The sequence below is a fragment of the Spermophilus citellus genome, assembly GCF_964194105.1.
Source record: "Spermophilus citellus genome assembly, chromosome: X".
Taxonomy (NCBI): domain Eukaryota; kingdom Metazoa; phylum Chordata; class Mammalia; order Rodentia; family Sciuridae; genus Spermophilus; species Spermophilus citellus.
The window spans coordinates 32,389,270-32,409,153 of NC_138190.1; the positions used below are offsets into that span (position 1 = coordinate 32,389,270).

Consider the following 19,884-nt stretch of genomic DNA (forward strand, 5'->3'; position numbering starts at 1 on the left):
CCTGTGAATATCATATATCAACTCATCAAATTATTTATGACACTTAGACTTTCTGTTGGGCTGGACAATGGGATTTCTGATCCCTTTATAAAGTAGTTATACATGGGCAAGACCTCTTGAGGCTGAGGGTACTAACTTGGTTTGAACCCTTCAGAATCCTTTCCTTGTTTCAGTAATAGAAGGAAATCAGCCTGGGGACTGTAAAAGTGAAGAAGATTCCCTTCTGAACTTGGCTTTAAATTTAGCACAGTGGAAGCAGTGGCCCTCAACTTTTGCTTCATATTAGAATCTCCTGAGGAGCTTTTTAAAATACAGAGCCTTTACCTCATACCAAATGACTCAGAATAGCTGGGATTGGACACAGGCATTCATAGTTTTTTTTTTTTTTTTTAAAAAAAACACTCTCCAGATGATGAAAATGAGCAAGCAGCAGAGACAATTAACATGCAGCCTCCCTTTTTAAGATATACACCTTGCTTACTCTATCCCTAACCTTCTTACATCTGCAGCCATATTCCTCTCCACTACCCTTTTTTCTAGGATTGATCATTACCTTAACCAGATTTTCCTCTTCATCACATTTGTGCCCTCTTGATGTAATGACAGCACTGACCTGGGACCATGTATAACTCATTGAAGGTAATAATTACTCCTACAACAACTGACTCTGAAAGGTTTTTGCCAAGCTTTATTGACTCTGGTTTTCACTCTTTCACAAAAAGGTATCCTTAACCCAGAATTGAGTTAGTTTGTGATAGCAGTGTTGTTGTGACCACACATTCTCTTAGGAATCAAGCTAAATCTCCTACAGGATGTGTACTGTGTTCCTTTACAGACCAGCTGTGGGAAATTTGGGTGGAGTGTACTTTTTTTATAGTGATATAATAACATGCAATAAAAGTCATGCAATTCAGTAGTTTTTAGTATATTCACGAAGTTGTGCAACCGTTGCCATTATCTAATTCCAGAACATTCTCATCACTCCAAAAAGCAAGCCCCTACCCATCAATAGTCACTTCTTTCCTGTCTTCCTCAACCACTCATCTATTTTGTCTCTATGGATCTGTCTATTCTGGATTTTTCTTACAAGTGGATCATTCAATATTTGGTTGTGTCTGACTTCTTTCACTAAGTTTATTTTCAAGGCTCATCTGTATTATAGCATGTGTCAGTAGTATTTCATTCCTTCTTGTGAATAATTTCCCATTTTACAAATATGCAATCTATCATTTGATCGACATCTGAGTTCTTTCTACTTTTTGGCTATTATGAATAATGGTCATGTAAACATTCATGTACAATTGTGTACATGCATGGGCATGTTTTCATCTCTCTTGTGTTGGATACCTAAGAATGAAATTCTTATGGAAACTCTATATTTAATATTTGGAGGAATTTTCAAGTTGTTTTTGAACATTGTTTTGACCTCGTTGATGTAGTTTTCTTTATGGTGTGAGGTGGTCTGTACTTGTTAGGTGGGGCAAATGATTCTCAAGCCCATCAAACTGTTATCTGTTAAACATTTTATATGTGAGAATGATGTTTCATACAGAATCTTCTTGATATTTGGCTTTGAAAATTCCAAGTGTGAGGAAATCTAAAAAATGGAGCTCCTGGGGAGGCTGTAGATTCATGAGGTGGTGAGGATTTGTGTCTCTGTCTGAGTTCCTAGGTTCCTGACCACTCATCCAGTTGTATCTCTGTCCACCTGTCACAGTTTGTTTCTGACACAGACAAGGCCTTCTTGTTGCCAAGGACATGACTACTGGGCCTCTTCATCTGAGACCAGCTGGGCGTCCAAATGTAGAAACGTGACTGATCACTGGGGCCCATAAACTTCATGAAGCCAGGTGCAGACATCTTGCAAATACAAGACCCTACACTGTAGAAAGCAGAAACCCAAATACATTGGAGGTCTGGGAGAGGTTCCCCTGACCTCTCAACTGTCTCAAGACTTCTTGCTTTCCCTTCCCCAGCCCCACCCTCACATCGGTTGGGGGTCTGAGCTTGCGCGGGATTGCAGGCCCAGGCAACCTTCCCAGCATGCGCAGTGGCTGCCCAGCCTGCTCCTTCGGCGGGAGCTCCCGCAGGGTGCGCGCTCCCTCACGCGCAAGGCTTCGCTTGCGCGCGCACGGGGCCTCTGGCAGCACGCACCCCCGCCCCGCCCCGCCCCGCCTCCTCCCCCCTCCCGCGCGCCCGCCCTCCGCCTGCCGCCACCGCCGCCGCCGGAGCTCTGTAGTATGGCATCGAGGAGAATGGAGACCAAACCTGTGATAACCTGTCTCAAAACCCTCCTCATCATCTACTCCTTCGTCTTCTGGGTGAGTGCCCACACCTGGCCGGGGGCTGGGCATCCGTCCATCAGTCTGGGTGATGATATTCTTCTTTTAGAAAGGAAAGTGGGGGGAAACCCAAACCCCAAACCAAATTTTGGCCCCCTTTTTAGGGAGACCGGCGAGAGGTGTTGGGTCGGGGCTGCAGGATCACAGGGCACAGGTCCGGGCTGCTCGGACCCTGGACTCGCAGGCTGCAGTTGGCTGCGTGGTGGGGGTGCCTGCAGGTTGTCGACCTTATAAAAATTATTTTTAATGTATTGATTTATTTTTTTAAGCTCGAGGGATAGGGTCAGCCCCTAGGGAAAGTTGCGGGTTTATTTGTCCGTTTTCGTTTCTGGACTCCCCTTCCTACCCTACCTTACCAACCGGTTTTTGGCGCCTCTTGGAGCTAACCTGTGGCGGGATAGTAACCCGCGAGGGAGCGCGAGGTTTAATCCCAGATTCCCGATTATCCGCGACCCTGCTGGGCTGCAGGAGAGAGGCGCCCAAAGCCCTCTGCCTGCTTAAGCAAGGGCAATCGAGTCCCCGAAGCGCACTAAAGGGTGGCGGGCGCAGCCACCGCGTGGAGGCGCGCAGAGGGGAGAGGGTCTTATATAAGCCAGGGGCATCTTTGAGGTTTCTCGGAGACCCAGAAGATAGATCCCTTTTCATTCTCGTCCATTACTCCTCATCCTGTCCTTCTGTTCACTGCATGAACCCAATTCACAGTGTCCTGGGGGAGGACCCCTGCGACTTGGTGATAGCTATAGCGCCCCAACTCTATTCCCCATCTAACTGGTGTTGCTACCAGTCCTTGAAGCTCAATGCAGAAGGGTGACGTCAGCCCCCTCAGCCAGGGCCGCTGGGGGCTGCATGGTGCACCTCGCTGAGCGGTGCGCCCTTCTGCGCGCGGGAGGAGGAGGGGGAGCGAGAGGAGGAGGGGGAAGAGGAGGAGAAGGAGGGGGAGGAAGGGGGGCTCCAGGCTTGTGCCTTACCTCATCCTGTTTGGCAAGTGGAATCAGTGCGGGGCTGACACTGCAGTGATTCACTTGGAGAGGTGGGTGGTACCTAAAGACCATTGCCTGTTCTTTCTCTTTCCGAGTAGATTTGCCCCCTCCCCCAGGTCTCTATTTGCATACCAAGCCACAGCTACTCCGCAGGGGAATGAAGATCTGCGCCCCCCGCTCCCCAATAATCTGGGTCATTTCATCTTCCAAGGCAGTCATTTTGAAACCTGAGGCACTGTAGGAAAAACCAGTCCCGCCCCTGGTTGTTTTTCTCCTTGCGCACCCCCTTCCAGATTAGCCCTAATTTTGCTTTGAAACTGGAGCACAGTCCTGTCTGAGGTACCCACAGTCGGCCTGATGGTGAACTGGACTGTTTTCAACAGCCAGGGCAGAAACTGAGATTTATTAAGGATTAAAAGAAAAAAATCTCTAATGTCCCCGGACATTTCCTTGTCACTGACATTGGTGATTCTTCAGGTTTGGAAAACTACTGGCTTTCCAGGAGCTCTGCAGTGAGATAGGATAGAGTAGATTGCATTAGGCAAACATAGAAATGGACTTTATTTGGACTGAAAACAACACAGGTTGAAACATCTCAGTAGTGGAATTGTGTGCTGTGCACGTACAGATCCTATCATCAGATGTTTGCCTGGAAAAGCAATAATGCTGATTGCTGAAACTTCCCAGTAGTCATTCCTGGTGATTGGTTTGGTTTTTTATGCATTTCCTTAAATCTGTTTTTGTTTGTCCCTTTATAATTTAGTTGACTTCCTATTTGTTACTGGAGTAAATCATATGGGAGATTATTTTTAGCCTCCTAAGGTTTATAATGCTCAGGAAGGAAGTTTGTTCTCTTCGCATCTCTGCAAGCTGGTAAAGAAGGGGGTCTTCCAGATTTAGGCTTTTCATATGAGCTCATTAACTCTCTGTGCTTCTACCTCTCCCCCTACACCATGAATCTGATTACTTAAAGCCCCCTAATACACCTATAATCCGTGTACTTTATGTCCTGGGCAAGTTCCTTCATTTTAATTTTTTTTTAACTTTCAAGATTTTTGTACTCACAAATAAAATATTTACCTGGATGTTTTCAATAGTTTAAATAGCATTCAGTGATCACTTCCTACCTGACAATCAGAAGAATGAGATCTCTCTAGGTGTGAGGGTATTTTTAAAAAGCCATTTTTGTTGATAAGCCATGGTGCAAAGCCATGTTTTCCAGTGGATCTTGAATGCTGTTTTTTGAAAGCAGCATTATTGAGACATAATTCATATGCCATGAAAGTCACCTATTTAAAGTATAATAATATATGAAAATAAAAACAATATATAAATAGTATATATTTTAGTATATTCACACTATTAATACAATTTTAGAACATTTCATCTTAAAAAGAAACCCTTTCCTGTCTCTTTAGTTGTCATTACATTCTCTCCTAACCCCTTCAAAATCCCTCCTACTTGCCCTGTGCAACTATTAATCTACTCTCCATCTCTGTAGATTTTCGTATCCTGGACATTTCCTATAAATGGAGTCAAGAATATTTGCCTTTTTGTGATTGGCTTCTATCACTTAGTATAGTGTTTTCAAGGTTCATCCACATTGTAGCATGTATCACTACTTCATTCCTTTTTATGGCTGAATAACATTCCATTGTATGAATATAATACATTTTATTTATCTTTTGCTCATTGGTAGACCATTGGGTTGATTGGGCCTTTTGGTTACTAGAATAATTGTGTTATAAACATTCATGTACCAGGTTTTTTTTTTTTTTGGTGTGTGAACATGTTTACATTCTCTTGGATATATACCTGGGAGTGGAATTGCTAGGTCACATAGTAACTCTATGTTTAATTGTTTGAAGAATAGCCGGACTTCCTTCCAAAGCAACTGTACCATTTCACATTACCAACAACAGTGAGGGTTTCAGTTTCTCCACATTCTTGTCAATTCTTTGTTATTTTCTGGCTTTTTAATTGTAGACGTCCTAGTAGGTATGAAGTAATATCTAATTGTTCTGATTTGAATTTCTCTAATGAATATTGATGTTGAGCATCATTTTTACATGATTATTGATTATTGGTATATTTTCTTGAAGAAATGTCTATTTATATCTTTTGTCATTTTAAAATTTTTATTTAGATTATTTGTCATTTTTATTGTGAAACTGTAAGAGTCCTTAATGTATACTGGGTACAAGACCCTTATCAGATGTATAATTTGCAAGTATTTTCTCTTATTCTATGGGCTATCTTTTCACTTTCTCTTTGGTATACATGAAGTATAAAAGTTTTAAAAAATATTTTAATGAAGTCCAGCTAACCTATTTTTTCCTTCATTGCCCATGCTTTTGGTATCATAAAAAGAATCCTTTGCCAAATCCAATGTCACAAAGATTTACCTGTTAAAAGTTGTTTGTTAGAGTGATTTCTCAATTCAGTAAATGATTATTGATTATTGGTATATTTTCTTGAAGAAATGTCTATTTATATCTTTTGTCATTTTAAAATTTTTATTTAGATTATTTGTCATTTTTATTGTGAAACTGTAAGAGTCCTTAATGTATACTGGGTACAAGACCCTTATCAGATGTATAATTTGCAAGTATTTTCTCTTATTCTATGGGCTATCTTTTCACTTTCTCTTTGGTATACATGAAGTATAAAAGTTTTAAAAAATATTTTAATGTGTCCACCTATAAAAAAAAATTAAAATGTTTATTTTTTAGTTATAGGTGGACACAATTTTTTTATTTTATTTTTAGGTGGTGCTGAGGATCGAACCCAGTGCCTCACATATGCTAGGCAAGTGCTCTAACCTCTGAGCCACAACCCCAGCCCCTAAAAAATCTTTTTTGTTAGTTGTACAGGGAAACAATACCTTCAATTAATTAATTAATTAATTAATATGCGGTGCTGAGAATCAAACTCAGAGCCTCACATGTGCCAGGCAAGTGCTCTACCACTGAGCTACAGCCCCAGCCCCAGCCCCAGCCCCCTGCATTAATCTTTTCTACAGCTCCTAGAACTATGTGTGGCATATGGTAAGTACTCAAATATTTGTCAAACTTCTGGAATTATGCTAACTAATTAACAAATGATGACCTTGATATTCTTTTAAGTGGAACATGGAGGAAATATTAGGCTGAAATATTTCCTTCACGTTATTTGTGAGGTTTTTCTATACCTTTATTTTATTTATTTATTTTTAATGTGGTGCTGAGGCGCGAATCCAGGACCCTGCACATGCTAAACGCGTGCTCTACCACTGTGAGTTGTTTTAATTGGACTTCTTTTCTTCCCTTACCTCAATTAAGATTTAGGATTAGAAGATATTGGCCCTTAAAACAGTCAAATGGCCAGTAATATGGGGAAGGTTGATGTACTTGAGCATATATACGAAACCAGAAGTCTACAATTATGAATGAGAGATCATTGTTTTACCTGAACACCTCTTCTGTCCATAATCACTCTCGCTTTCTGAGGTGTTTTCTCTAAAGTGATAATTTTCAACGGGAGACAGTTCCCCCAATATTTGGCAATGTCTGAGCACATTTTTGGGGCACTATTGCATCTAGTGGGTAGAGGCCACAGATGCTGCTCACCATTCTAATATGCAACAAAGAATTATATGGCTCAAAATGTCAACAGTGCCAGCAACTTCTGCTGTATTGGGCTTACATAGAAGTAAATCCTAAGAAGACATATGGAGCCTCATGCAAAGATTATGATATTTATTGGTATTTGGAACCAGTGCATGCTTAAAACAATTACATGTTTTAAGAACTGGAAGAAAGACATTCTCTATGGTGTATCATAATTCTTTATTTGAAGACAAAAGGTAGGTGGCTCTTTATGTAATTGTGTTCTAATGAATAGGATGGTTTGTTTTCTAGTTAAATAATATCACCTGTATACTAAGTGAACAGATCCTTTATTTTCCTTGATTTGTATGCTTCATTTTCAGGTTTAAAGGAAAGGTAGGACAAATACCACCTAAGAGTAAGTTATTGTGCTTTAAATATTGGCAAACAGCACCTGGCACTTAGTAGATTTACTCAGGAGATATTTGCTTACTTAAGGAATAATTGAATAATGAAATTTTATTGACTACTCTTGGGCTTAGTTATTTATTTTAGCTCATCTCAATAGGAGGAGGCTTTTTGAAACTGTTTTTTTTTTTAAGTCTACAGGTGGCAATTTAAATGTGCTTTTGCCAATAACATAGAAAAATGGAATAGAGGACTTTACAGGGACTTGCTTATCCTAATGATATTTCAATCATATTTTTGTGATCTAGTTTGCCAGACATTTTAGTTATCTAAATTTTTAACTGTAATTTAATTTGTTAAGCTTGAACAAAAAGGATATCTATCTTGCCTTATGTAAAACAAATCATCCCACCTTTATGATGAATATAATTTGAAAACAAGCAAGAAAACTTTGTAAATATGTTACTTTTACCAGATAAACTGTTTTGATTTTTAAATGCTCATCTGAGTTCTAAGCTAAGATTTAAGTCCATCACATGTAAATCTACTGAATAATGTTGTGAACAGAAATATCCTTTGTTTCGTTTCTCTGTTTATTGGATTTGATTTCTTTTTGACTATGTAAGGAGGTAATTAGCTTATCAATTGTGCAATTAATTTTCTTATGGTGAAATATCAGGTTTTTTTTTTCATTTGGGAAGCATCACTAATCTTTTTTTGGGGAAAACATTTTAAAAAGTATTCAAATTTTTTTTTATTTTGTTATCCAGAAATTTTAGGTACTTGGATTATATAGAATGGAAAAATCTTAACAATAAGATCATAAAATTTTGCACAATGTTTGAATTTGGGCATATACTGTAGCTTATGGTTATTCTTTTGCATGTCAGTGCAATTCAACATTCTTTGAATGTCTATTATGTGCCAAATATTGAGTACTCAATAACATGTTTATCAGTTTACTAGCTGTTGCTGTTGGAATTTTATCTGCATTTTTGCAATCTGACCTTCAACCTGCACCAGTGTTCTATGGGCCTTTAAAACAGTGGGCATCATTATCCTAAATATTCTTTCACTTTCTTGATTTGTTCCTTCATTTTGATGGAACAAATTTTCTATGAACTTTCTGGAAAAGGATGCATGGATTTTGAGGCCTTTACAGGGGTGAGAACTATATATATATATAAAACATATATTTACTTTTATTTTACATATATTTACATATATATTTACATATATACATTTACACTCTCTCTCTCTCTCTCTCTCTCTCTCTCTCTCTCTCTCACACACACACACACACACACACACACACACATTTTTTGGTACCAGGTATTGAACCCAGGGGCGCTTAACCACTGAGCCACAACCCCAGCCCTTTGTATATTTTATTTAAAGACGGGTCTCACTGAGTTGCTTAGGGCCTTGCTAAATTGTCGAGGCTGGCTTTGAATTCGCATTCCTCCTGCCTCAGCCTCCCAAGCTGCTGGGACTCCAGGCATGTTCCAGCATGCTCAGCTTTACTCTTATACATTTAATTTTATAGTTTGGCTGAATATAGGATTGCAGTTTGGATGTCATTTACCATCAAAATTTTGCTGTCCACCTTCCTCCATGAAATCTTGTTCTTGTTATTAGTATTCAGAAATCAGTTGTTATTCAGATTCTTCTTAAATCCTGCTTTCCTCTTCTGATTGCTTTTTTTTTTTTTTTAGTGCTCTGAAATTTTCCCACCTATGCCCTGATGTATGTGTATTTTCATTTCTTTCCTGTATACCCTTTCAGTCTAGAAACTCAAGTCCTTAAGTTTGGAGAAATTTTCTTGAAGTGTTTGATTTCTTTTCTTTGTTCTGCTTGGAAATTGAACCTTCCAGACTGATCCTCTAAGTTTTTTTTCCCTTCATTTTTCTACCTCTTTGTTTTTTTTTTTTTTAATTTTGTTTATTTAATTTGTTTACGTGGTGCTGAGGATGGAACCCAATGCCTCACACATGCTAGGCAAGTGCTCTTAACACTGAGCCACAGCCCCAGTCCCTGCCTCTTTGTTTTTTGCTCCTCTTTCTTGGCAACTCTCCTATTGTATCTTATTGCTCTTGTATCTTTTCAGCTTTATATGTTAATTTCCAGGAGCCCCTTTTTTGAGGTCTGAATGTTATATTTTATCATCTTGCTCATGTTTCATGAGTATAATATCTTTTTAAAATCCCTCTGACAGTTTAGGATATTTTGGGAAAAATATTTGCTTCTTCCTGTATAGTTTCTTCCAAACTGGTCAAGTTTTATGGCATATTATAGTTTTATCTCAAATTTCAGGTTATGTTCTGCTCATTTTTGTACATGTTTAAGAGGGGTTACTAAAAGGCTGATTGGAAGCTATGCATAAACTTATTCCCATGTTTGCTGATTTTAATTTGGGTAATTTGAGGCATTGAGTTTTGGAACCAAGATCAAGATCAATATCTTTAGAATTTTTCTCTTGTCTGATCAGATTTTCTATAGAAGAATATTTTAATTTTTGAATAAAGAAGGTAGGGATGTGGGAGCCTCCATAGACTATATAAACCTTTGTTAAGCTCCTATATTCAGTGTTGAATCCATGTCCACTGTGCTTGTGTTTCCAGTTCAGAGACCCTTCGTTTCACCCTTTAAAGAAAAACAAAATCTGAACCTATAATAGAATGGGAAAAAAGGCAGAGATAGGAAGTTGGAGGGGACCTAATTGCTCTTTAAAAAACTGTTTACTGAATCCTTATTTTAGCCCCCTTTCATCCCTAGTTCCAGATGTGCATGAAGCTGCTATCTCCTGTCTTTCGCAGGTGTTTTGGGTGCAAATAAGATTTGGCTTTTTCTTAGCGGGGAATGGATCCACCATTTGACCCAGCTATCGCCCTTCTCGGACTATTCCCTGAGGATCTTAAAAGAGCGTACTATAGGGATACTGCCACATCAATGATCATAGCGGCACAATTCACAATAGCTAGACTGTGGAACCAACCTAGATGCCCTTCAATAGATGAATGGATAAAAAAAATGTGGCATCTATACACAATGGAGTATTATGCAGCACTAAAAAATGACAAAATCATAGAATTTGCAGGGAAATGGATGGCATTAGAACAGATTATGCTAAGCGAAGCTAGCCAATCCTTAAAAAACAAATGCCAAATGTCTTCTTTGATATAAAGAGAGCAACTAAGAACAGAACAGGGAGGAAGAGCATGAGGAAAAGATTAACATTAAACAGAGACGAGTGGGGGGAGAGAAAGGGAGAGAGAAGGGAAAGCATATGGAAATGGTAGGAGACCCTCAATGTTACACAAAATTACATATAAGAGGTTGTGAGGGGAAAGGGGGGGGGAAACAAGGGAGAGAATTGAACAACAGCAGATGAGGCAGAGAGGGAAGATGGGAGGGGAGGGGAGGGGGATAGTAGGGGATAGGAAAGGTAGCAGAATACAACAGTCACTAATATGCCATTATGTAAAAACATGAGTGTGTAACCGATGTGATACTGCAATTTGTATTTGGGGTAAAAATGGGAGTTCATAACCCAATTGAGTCAAATGTATCATGAGCTTTGTAATGTTTTGAACAACCAATAAAAAAAATTTATTCCTATAAAAAAAGATTTGGCTTTTTCTTAGTTTCCAAGATAACATTGTGTTTGACTTTTCTTTCATCTCTTCTCTTTGTTATTCTGGGTTTAAAATTTCCTCTTAGTGTCATTTCATTGGAGTTTTGGGAGCTAGCCAGGTAAATGGATATGTTCTATCCATCATGTTTAACTGGAAGTCCTTTATATCTACATCTCAACATTATATGGTACTAATTAAATAAACAGTTGATTGAGAGTGATTGAGCATAGCATCTAAAACAGCAATGGTTGGGGTACTTTAATAAGTATTGGTATCATTTTAAAAAAACTTTTAAAGAGCTTTTGGATGTCAAGGGAAGTGTTCTAGGTTGTAACAGCTTTACCAAAGCAAATAAGGTCGTGTAGTCATCAGCGACTGGACAAATGGGAATGTAACTCTGAAGGTTGCCAATACATTTTCTGCCCTTTTCATTTCTTCCCACCAGGTGAATGCCCAGTGTGTATTCTGACCTAATTCAGTCCTTGCTGTATTAATTTAGTATGGAAGCAGCAGTTTATGGTATGGTGTTTGTGTGTATATGGGAGGGTTATGTTAAACTGATCACTGCTTTGCTGTTTTTCTGCTCCTATAGTGTTAATCTTGCTGTTCGTTATGGAACTTGCATATTATAACCCAAAGTCTTCTTATTTAATTAACTTTACCTTCCATATGCAATATGTAGTTAGGTTGTCTGTGTTACCTTTTATAGCATTTGGGGAACATTAAGCCTTTTCTGCTTAATGCTTAGAAGCTAGCTGATTTTTTTTCCAAAAAAGAAGAAAAGAAAGAAATGCTTTTCTCCATTTTAATCACAGCTAGAATTCTTGATTTGATCTTACCATGAGCTACATTATGATGATTCATTGACTGTTCAGAATTATATACTGTTTTAAGTACTTTAGAAGATGCCAAGAATTGGAAGTTATCTGTGACTGTGTTTCTTTGTTTAAGCATGCTAAACCCTTGACATGGATGACTAATGCACAATTTGAAACATGCTTTAAAAATATATTATGAGGGGATGTGGCTCAAGCAGTAGCGCGCTCGCCTGGCATGCGTGCGGCCCGGGTTCGATCCTCAGCAACACATACCAACAAAGATGTTGTGTCCGCCGAGAACTAAAAAAAAAATAAATATTAAAAATTCTCTCTCTCTCTCTCTCTCTCTCTCTCTCTCTTAAAAATATATATATATATATATATATATATATATATTATGATTTCTCCTCCTTCAGTCCCATTACAGCAGCTTCTGATTTGAGTTATCTCTTCATGGAGACAAGCAGATCATTGGGTCACTGCTCTTAAATTTCTATCCCTCTTGCTGTGACAGCATGCTTTTCATTCTTGGCTGAACATTTTTGTCCTCTTTTGTTATAGCACCCAAACATTCATCAAGAAAAGAATGTGGCAGAAGCAGCAGCAGGGAGGGGAGGGGATAGGAGAGGGTTTTTTTTTCGTTTTTCCTTTTGGTTTTTGGTCAGTTGAACAAGTAAGCATTTTGAACAGTTTAGTGATGGAATTAAGGATCACAATTCTGTAGTGAAATATTTTCTTTAGTCCTTGGTGCAAAATATGGTGGACTTTTGCCATCATCATGTGTTTTAGGAAAAATGAAGGGGTGTGGATTAGGCACAGGTGGTAGTTGAGCAATCTAGGTCAGTGATTCTCAATCCTGCTTGTCCATCTCAATTGTCTAAGTTCCCTAAAAAAGATACTTAGACTCCGTCCTAAGGCATTCTGATTCACTTGTTCTGGGTGGGGTGCCAGCACTGATATTTTTAAAATAAGCTCCCAGGTGATTCAGCTGTGCAATTAAGATTGCAAACCATTGATCTAGAGAAATTCGGTAGATAATAGCAGAGTTGGTTCATCTTGAGTCTCCTGAATCTGTATGTAGCTCGGGAGTATCTAGTATTTTTCTGTTGATTTAGTTGTCTTTGCCTAAGAGTCTGGGTCCAGGTCTTGTCTCTCTTAAAAGATTGTACTAGTTATTTCTGACTGAAAAAATTACTTATCAGGATTGCTAAGGGTCTTTTAAAAACATAACTGCTCAGTCCCATCTAATGGAATTTCAATTTTAATTAATATGGCTAGGGTCCTGGGTGTGTGCATTTTTTTTAAAAAAAAAGGATGAGCAAGATGTTTCTGATTTCTGGGATGTGGCTCTATGGTCTGTGATGCAGTTCATTATAAATGAATACTTGCTTAATGAATGCTTTCCTCTAGTGTGATCTCTGGTACTATAGAATTGGTTTGAGGTGAGTATTCCACCAAGTATGAGGTAGCCAATGTATTTTTTTGTACCCACTAAACTCGGCTCTGGCAAGGATCTTCAAGTGAATTTTTGCAGTTAGAGTAGTTTTCATCCCTTATAGACAATATATTTTTGTTCAGAGTTGCTCTGAGAAATTAGGAAGAGTCTTGGCTTACCTTCTGTCAAAAGATGAGGGCATTATCTAGTATGTAAACAAAAAGCTGAATTCATTACTTATCAAAGTATGAGAGAGCTGTATTAGTCATGCAGAGTTTAGAAGTAAAGCATATTGCTGATATTTTTTTGTATCATGGTGGTATTTGGAGGTTTTTTTCATTGCAGAGACTTTAGTGGTTGACCTTGACAAGAAATATGACTATTTGGGTGAAATGATTGTTGACGCTGTGAAGCATGTTCAGTGTAATGTGTCTATGGTTGATTGGTTGACCTTGAATTGTGTGAGGCTGTCCTTGTGATTGGTTTCCAGAAGTGTGTTCTCTGAAGCAAGTTAAGTTGTCATTGATTGGAATGAGGTGAATAGCCGTTGATCAAATAGGTTTAGAAGTAGGTCCTGGTGGTTACCGCTTACTGTGGCTACTGACTAATCAATCTTTCCTTCTACTTCTAGAAGTAAAAGCTTTTATTCTTGCCTCAAGTTACCAGTTCTTACTTCTTGGTGAAATGAGGTTATTTCTGTACTTCTATTCCCATTTTCTAAACATGATAATGATAATGTGTAGAGCTCCTGGGTCAATTCATTGTTGTAAGCATTTCTCAAACAGGTATTGATTTTATTGATTTCCAGGGATTGGACTAGGACTTCCCAAAGGTAGACCCCTTTGGGTTGAAAAGAAACCTAAAGCTTCATAAAATGAGGCTGGGTGGGAAATGTTCCTAAACATCCCTTCTGCATTCACATCTCTACTTGGGTTCATGTTCTTTGTCTAATGAAGCTTTTAAGAACTTCTCACTGTTCCTAAGATTTGTCTCATATTCTAAACTGTGTCACTCCATGGTATTCTTTTGACTGTTGCCTTCTATTGCAGGGAATTCAAAGTTCGACCTATGTGAAATCTTGCTCAGATATTTGTTGTATAACCTTAGGCAAGTCACATAATTTCTGTGAGCGTATTTCCTCTTCAGAATTTGGATATCTGTGTTCACCAATCTCAATCAAGTTTTGGTAGTCAAATGACATTGAAGTACTTTATAAACTAATGTGTGATACATCTATGTTTTGGTAAAATTATTTCTTAGAATGTAGAGTATTGCTTTTCTCCTAGTTTCTTGCATATGGGAAGTCCTATATCAATATGTGTTAAATTAATAAATTTCAAGAAATTAAGGATGATTCCATTCTTGGGTTGTATAGTTTCCTAACAAAGAGCTTGTATCCAGAGGGTTTTGAATGGAAACCAATAATATGATGAGTTTGGGTCCATGAGTTCAATCCTATCATTGGAATAAGGATATTCATATCTAGGATGAATAAATATAAACCTGACACGTAAAATTAAATGCAGAATTGATGAGTTCCATTATTTTTAAAATGAACTTTTGATTTTAGAACAGTTTTAAATTTATAGAAAAATTGTGGAGATAACATATACAGTGCAAATATATATGATATAGTTCCCATATTAACAACCAATATTGATATATTTTAATTAATAAAAGTTCATACTTCATTCATGTTTTTTTCATTTTTACCTAATATCCTTTTTCTGTCCAAGGATCCCAATCAGGCTACCACATTATATTTCATAGTCATGTCTCCTTAAGCTCCTCTTGGCTGTAATAGTTTTTCAGATTTCCCTCATTTTTAGTGACCTTAACATTTTGAATAATACTGGTCATGTATTTTGTGGAATACCTTTTCATTTAGATTTTTCTGATGTTTCCCCTGTGATTAGATTGGGCTTGTGTGCCTTTGGGAGGAAAACCCTACAGAGGTAAAATGCTATTTCCATTTCATAATATCAAGTGTACATACTATCAACATGACTTATTGTTGAAATTGATCTTGATAGCCTGGCTGAGATCATTTGTCAGGTTTCTCCACTATAACATTATTCTTTTTAAAATTTTTATTAGTTTTTGATGGACCTTTATTTATTTATTTTTGTTTCTATGTGGTGTTGAGAATCAAACCCAGTGCCTCACACATGCCAGGCAAGTGCACTACCGCTGAACCACAACCCCAACATTATTTTTATTCCCCCTTTCCATACTGTAACCTTTCAAAGAAAGTCACTATGTACAGCCCTTATTGAAGGAGTGGTATTATGCTTTATTTCCTTAAGAGTGGAGTATTCCATTAATTTTAATAGAGATGATTTCCATTCAACAAATATTAGAACAACAAGTATTCATTCAAATAAATAGTTAAATACTGAAATAATTTGAGTCAATCAGGAACTAGATAGGGATTCTTGTTTAGTATTACTATTTATTATTTAATTTGTTTAGCAAATGCAATAAGACAAAACAATAACAATGAAGGGAGAGATATCTCTTTATATATGCAGTTGAATACTAACCCCCCCAAAAAAGATTCTAGTAAAAAAACTACTAAGAAAATTTGATATGGTGACTAGATACAAGGTATATGTACAAATTTTAATTGCTTTTTATTATTTAAGTATATAAGCCTTAGAAAAGGAAAGGAGGGGACTGGAATTTTGGCTCAGTGGTAGAGTGCTTGCCTAGCCCATGTGAGGCTTTGGATTCCATCCTCAGCACCACATATAAGTAAATAAAATAAAGGTATTGTGTCCACCCACAGCTAAAAATATTAAAAGTAAAGGAAAGGAGGAAAGCATTTCATTCATAGCAGCAACAGAAGTTAAAACTACTTCAAAATAAATTTAGTATGAAATGCTCTTAATAAGAAGGCTCTTATAAGAAGAAAACTAAAATCTTATTGAAGGTCATAAAATAAGGTCATAAAATCTTATTGAGCATTACAAAATAAGACCTGAAGAGATTAAAGGATGCCTAAGTAGTTTCGAGTTGGGAGATTTAATATCATAAAGATATCAGTTTTCTAAAGTATGTTTAATACATTTCCACGTAGAATCCCAACAGGACTCTTTTTTTGGTATGCAGAGGTGCAGAGGGGCACTTAACCATTGAGCCACATTTCCAGCTCCTTTTTGTATTTTATTTTGAGACAGGATCTCACTAAGTCGCTGAGGGCCTCGCTAAGTTGCTGAGGCTGGGTTTGAACTCATGATATTTGTGCCTCAGCCTCCTGAGCTGGTGAGATTACAGGTGTGTGCCACTGTGCCCAGCTCGACAACAGAATTTTTTTGGGGGGGTGGGAACTTAATAAAATTGTATTATTTTATAGAAGATAAATAAATAAATATATGAGAAATTAAGAGAAATTTGGGGAGAAAAGGAAGTATATGCCTTACTTTTTATTAGAATATACTATTGTGGCAGACAGTAAATAAGTTGGCCTCTATGAGTTCCATGAACTGGTATTTATGCCTTTGTGTACTCCCTTTATTTAGGTGTGTGTGGGACCTATAACTTGCTTCTAATTAATAGAATACAACAAAGGCTATCAAATGTATGTGAATATATGTGCAAGATTGTATTACATAAGATTGTAAAGTCTGTCTTGCTGAGATACTCTGTCTCTTACCTTACTGGCTTTGAAGAGTCAAGCCACCAGATTGTGAGAACGGCCTTATGGAGAGGGCCATATGGCAAAGAACTAAGGGCATTCGCTGGCTTGACAGTGAGCAAGAAGCTGCGGCCCACAATTTGATAATCTGCAAACAACTAAATGCTGCCAACAATGAAGTGATCTCAGAATCAGACTCTTCTTCATTTGGGCATCCAGTGAGAACACAGCCCTACCTGACACTTGATTGAAGCTTTGCAAGACCCTGAAATGGAAGACCTGCTAAGCTGTGCCTGACCTCATAAAAACTGTGGGATAATAAATGTTTTTGTTTTTAGTCTCTACATTTGTGGTACTGTTGTTATGCAGTAATAAATAATTAACAGAATTATAAAGTTATGAATTAATTCAATATGATGTTGGCTTAGAAATAGACCAATAGGCTGGGTGTGATGGCATACATCTGTAATCCTTGCATCTCAGGAGGCTGAGGCAGGGAAGCTTGAGAGTTTATAGCCAGCATCAGCAATTTAGTGAGGCCCCCAGAAATTTAATGAGACCCTGCCTCAAAATCCAAAAGGGCTGGGATGTGGCTTAGTAGTAAAGCACCCCTGGGTTCATTTCCTGCTACAAGAAGAAGAAGAAGAAGAAGAAGAAGGAGGAGGAGGAGGAGGAGGAAGGAGGAAGGAGGAAGGAGGAAGGAGAAGAAATAGACCAATGAAACACTAAGGAGTGCAGAAATAATAAGTTCTAGTGTATATTACTTAATAAATGGAAAGCTGTATTCCTTTCAGTGAGAGGAAACTACTTTTAAAATCTGATACTACCAGATCTCTATATTGGAGAAAGTAAAATTGGAGCCTTTACTTAAATTTTATGAAAACTTCTAGTAGTTTCAGTGTTCAAATATAAAATAAAGTCAAGTCATGCTGGAAAATATAGAGACTGTACAATAAGGAATCAGAGAGAAAGCCTACTAAACTGGAGACTCAGAAACAAATAAATACAATATCAAAGTATTATAAAATTATAATTATGATTATATAATTTTTAAAATTAAAATGCAAATGGTATAATAAGGTCAATTAAACATTGTGGGGGGACAAGGAGCTTGTGCCAGACTATTAATTCATATACTGCCTCCTTCATTTAGACATTCATACAATATCTACTTCTGATGCAAGCTCATCAATACAGACTGATATGTTTGCTGAGCAGCACTGGTTCGCTAACCACACTTGGGAAATTACTGCCGTAGGGAAGTTATTGGCTAACTTTTTCTTATTTTTTTTTTGTACTGGGGAATGAATTTAGGGACACTCAGCCTCTGAGCCACAACCCCAGCCCTATTTTGATTTTATTTAGAGATAGGGTCTCACTGAGTTGCTTAGCACCTCACTGTTGCTGAGGCTGGCTTTGAACTCACGATCCTCCTGCCTCAGCCTCCTGAGCCACTTGGATTACAGGCGTGCACCACCGCCTCCCGCTTGGCTAACCTTTTCTATTAAGAGCCAGGCAGTAAATATTTCATATTTTGTGGGCCATTCATCTCTGCTGCAGCTGCTCAACTCTGCTATTTTAGTGTGAAAACATCGTAGACAATAGTGTAACAGTTGTTTGACTTGGGGGAGATCTGACTTTTGGATATTTGCCTGTTGGCTGATCCAGTGGAGCTTGAGATGATCTGTGTTGTGCGATCTGAATGGAGCAGTTCTTTGTGTGTGTGTGTGTGTGTGTGTGTGTGTGTGTTTGTGGTGCTGGGGATTGAACCCAGGGCTTTGTGCATGCTAGGCAAACATCTATCAACTGAGCTAGATCCTCAGCCTGAGTAGTTCTTTTTTAGCCTTTCTAACTTGGAATAGAAGAGAGGCAGGTACCCTGATTCATGCCTATAATACCAGTAACATGGAAGCCTGAGACAGGGAGATTACAAGTTTGAGGCCAGCCTGAGTGAGTTAGTGAGACTCTGTGTCAAAATAGAAAAACAAAAAGGGCTGGGGATGTGGCTCAGTGGATAAGTGTCCCTGGGTTCAATCCCTAGTACCAAGAAAACCAAACCAAAACAAAACAAAATTAAAAAAAAAAAAACCCAAACCAGAAACAAAACCTGGTTGGTGTAGGTTCAGAATGAGAACCAGGGGGAAGTAGCAGACACAGTGAGTGCAGAATTGGTGAACTGGTGGGAACCAATGAACTGGTCAATAACCTGTGTAGGTTACTTTCTGACCTTTTCCTTTCTGACCTGAAAGAGTGGCCTTTTCATGATTTTAGGGAGGCCTGGTCAAGTGGGTGTGATTCCTCACCTCTTTATTTTCTCCTCTTTTAAACTCCTTGATGAACCAAGAGATATTTGAGGTGCTTAGCAAGGCAGAATTGGAATTATCAGAGGAGTCCAAGTTGTGAAAAGCCAGTATGGGATCCTTTACAACCACATAATATGCTCAGAGTTCTAAATGCATTTAACACTAAGTTGCTAGCTGATAATAGGTGTTACAGGGTGTAGCAAAGCATTTGGTCAGCAGTGCTAATAGAAGCCTGTGTTTCCAGTAAGTCTTGTCTAAGGGATAAAGGTTCTCCTACAAGGTAGGAGCAAATGATTTGAGTGGGTTACTTATTAATCTCCTTAACAGCAGCTGCTCTATTTGGGAATTGAGGCTGGCAGTTGTTTTAGTTTATATTCTTCAGATATGTTTTGAGGACAAACAAATACCTGCTTTGTATGCTGTATTTTTCAAAAGATAAAGTCCTGGTATACAGAGGCAATAGTGAACCTGACAGTTTTATAAATGACTTAGAACAGGCAGCACTCTGGTACCTCAATGAGTGCTTTGGGAGCCTTTCATAACAGTCTAGAAGACAAACGAAGGGGAAATGCTCTTTTCCATATTGTTTGGGACTCAGAACAAAGTCTTTGAAACTAACATGTTGGAAGTGAACTCTGGGTAGATAGTATACCAATTATTTTTGAGATTAAAAATACAGGAAAAGAGATGGGCATAAAGGAATATTTTACTAAAAAAATACTGTTCAAATAAGATGTCT

General features: G+C 38.0%; 1 protein-coding gene across 1 annotated transcript in view; it reads left to right on the plus strand.

The window, feature by feature from the left end:
* Positions 1 to 2,167: 2,167 nt before the first annotated feature.
* TSPAN7 (tetraspanin 7) overlaps positions 2,168 to 19,884 on the plus strand; it is a 121,616-nt gene continuing 103,899 nt past the window's right edge. The window contains exon 1 of the mRNA XM_081277482.1: positions 2,168 to 2,321. Coding sequence (XP_081133608.1) covers positions 2,241 to 2,321 — 81 coding nt within the window. The 5' untranslated portion in view covers positions 2,168 to 2,240. The remainder of the gene's footprint in view (positions 2,322 to 19,884) is intronic.